We start from the raw sequence: 1,542 nt of genomic DNA, 5'->3' as shown, positions 1-1,542 counted from the left end.
ACGACTCCCGAGGGTGAGAAATTCGGGTCGTGACACAACTTATGTTGAGCTACCCTCAGTCCTTTAGTCATCATGTCTGCAAGTTGTTGTTTTGTAGGTATATACTCTGTCTTGATCAATCCTTGTTTGATTCTTTGCCTGATAAAATGGCAATCTATCTCTATATGTTTGGTCCTCTCATGGAAGATTGGATTGGTAGATATTTGTATAGCTGCTTTGCTATCACAATGTAAGTGTACAAGTTCTTCCACATTGTTCCCTAGCTCCTTTAGTAAACCTGTCATCCATATTGCTTCTGCCATAGTTGTTGACATGCTTCTGTATTCTGCCTCTGCAGAGCTTCTACTCACTGTCTGCTACTTCTTTGACTTCCAAGATACAATGAGTTTCCCAGTTTAACCACATAGCTCGTGACAGACCTTCTTGTATTTGGGCATGCTGCCCTGTCTAAATCACAGTAATCTGTTAGAGTATTGGTTTGTCCAATGCTCAAATGGATTCCTAGTCCAGGGCTTCCTTTAATGTATCTAACCACCCTTAATGTTGCTTCTATATGGGACTCCTCAGGAGATTGCATAAACTGGCTCAATACTTGGATTGCAAAACATATATCAGGCCTTGCAATTGTCAGATATAGCAATTTACCAATCAGTTTTTGATAACCACATACATCTTCCAGTGGAGCATCTCTAGTATTACCAACATGCTTGTCATAGTCAACAGTAGTAAGTTTGTGATTTTGCTCCATAGGTGTTGAGACTGGCTTATAACCACTCAATCCTACTTTTGAAATCAGCTCCAACACATACTCTCTTTGGTTTAGAAGAATGCCTTTATCTGATCTCATCACTTCAATCCTGAAGAAGTACCTGAGCTCACATAGGTCCTTCATCTTGATGTTCCTGTGTAATGTTGCCTTTGCCTATTCAATAAGACTGTTACTGCTTCCTGTTATTAGTAGAGCATCAACATATATCAAAACAACCACAATGTCTTTGTTGTTTTTCTTTGTGAATAGGAGTGATCATAGTTGTTTTGCATAAAACCATCTTGAAGAAGTGCATCTGTCAACTTTATATTCTATTGTCTTGAAGCTTGTTTCAAGCCATATAAGGATTTCAGTAGACTGCATATTCTAGACTCCCCTGGCTATGAAACCTTGTAAAAGCTACATATAGACTTCTTCAAATAAGTCACCTTGGAGAAATGCATTGTTGACATCCATTTGAAAGAGAAGCCAATCTTTGGATGCTGCAACACCAATGATTGCCCTTATTGTCACCATTTTTGCCACATGTGAGAATGTCTCGTGGTAGTCAAGACCTTCTTGTTGAGTGTAGCCTTTGGCCACTAATCTTGCTTTGTACTTGTCTATCTCACCATTAGCTTTATGCTTAACTTTGTAGACCCATTTAAAGCCTATAGCTTGTTTGCCAATAGGTAAATTTACTATCTCCAAGGCGTGATTATCTTCAAGAGCTTTGATTTCCTGTTCCATTACATGAACCCAATTCTAATAAGTTGCAGCTTCGTTGTAGGTCT

The 1,542-nt window shown here is 38.9% G+C and overlaps 1 protein-coding gene across 1 annotated transcript; it reads right to left on the bottom strand.

Moving 5' to 3' along the window:
- Positions 1-346: 346 nt before the first annotated feature.
- Positions 347-892, bottom strand: LOC138879246 (uncharacterized mitochondrial protein AtMg00240-like). The gene has a single exon (XM_070158848.1). It carries the CDS (start codon positions 890-892, stop codon positions 347-349), a length of 546 nt encoding a protein of 181 aa, XP_070014949.1.
- Between the last annotated feature and the right edge of the window lie 650 nt (positions 893-1,542).

The sequence above is a fragment of the Nicotiana sylvestris genome, chromosome 10 (assembly GCF_000393655.2).
Source record: "Nicotiana sylvestris chromosome 10, ASM39365v2, whole genome shotgun sequence".
Lineage (NCBI taxonomy): Eukaryota > Viridiplantae > Streptophyta > Magnoliopsida > Solanales > Solanaceae > Nicotiana > Nicotiana sylvestris.
The sequence above is the reverse complement of the archived record's forward strand: the minus strand, read 5'-3'. Positions and strand labels throughout refer to the sequence as shown.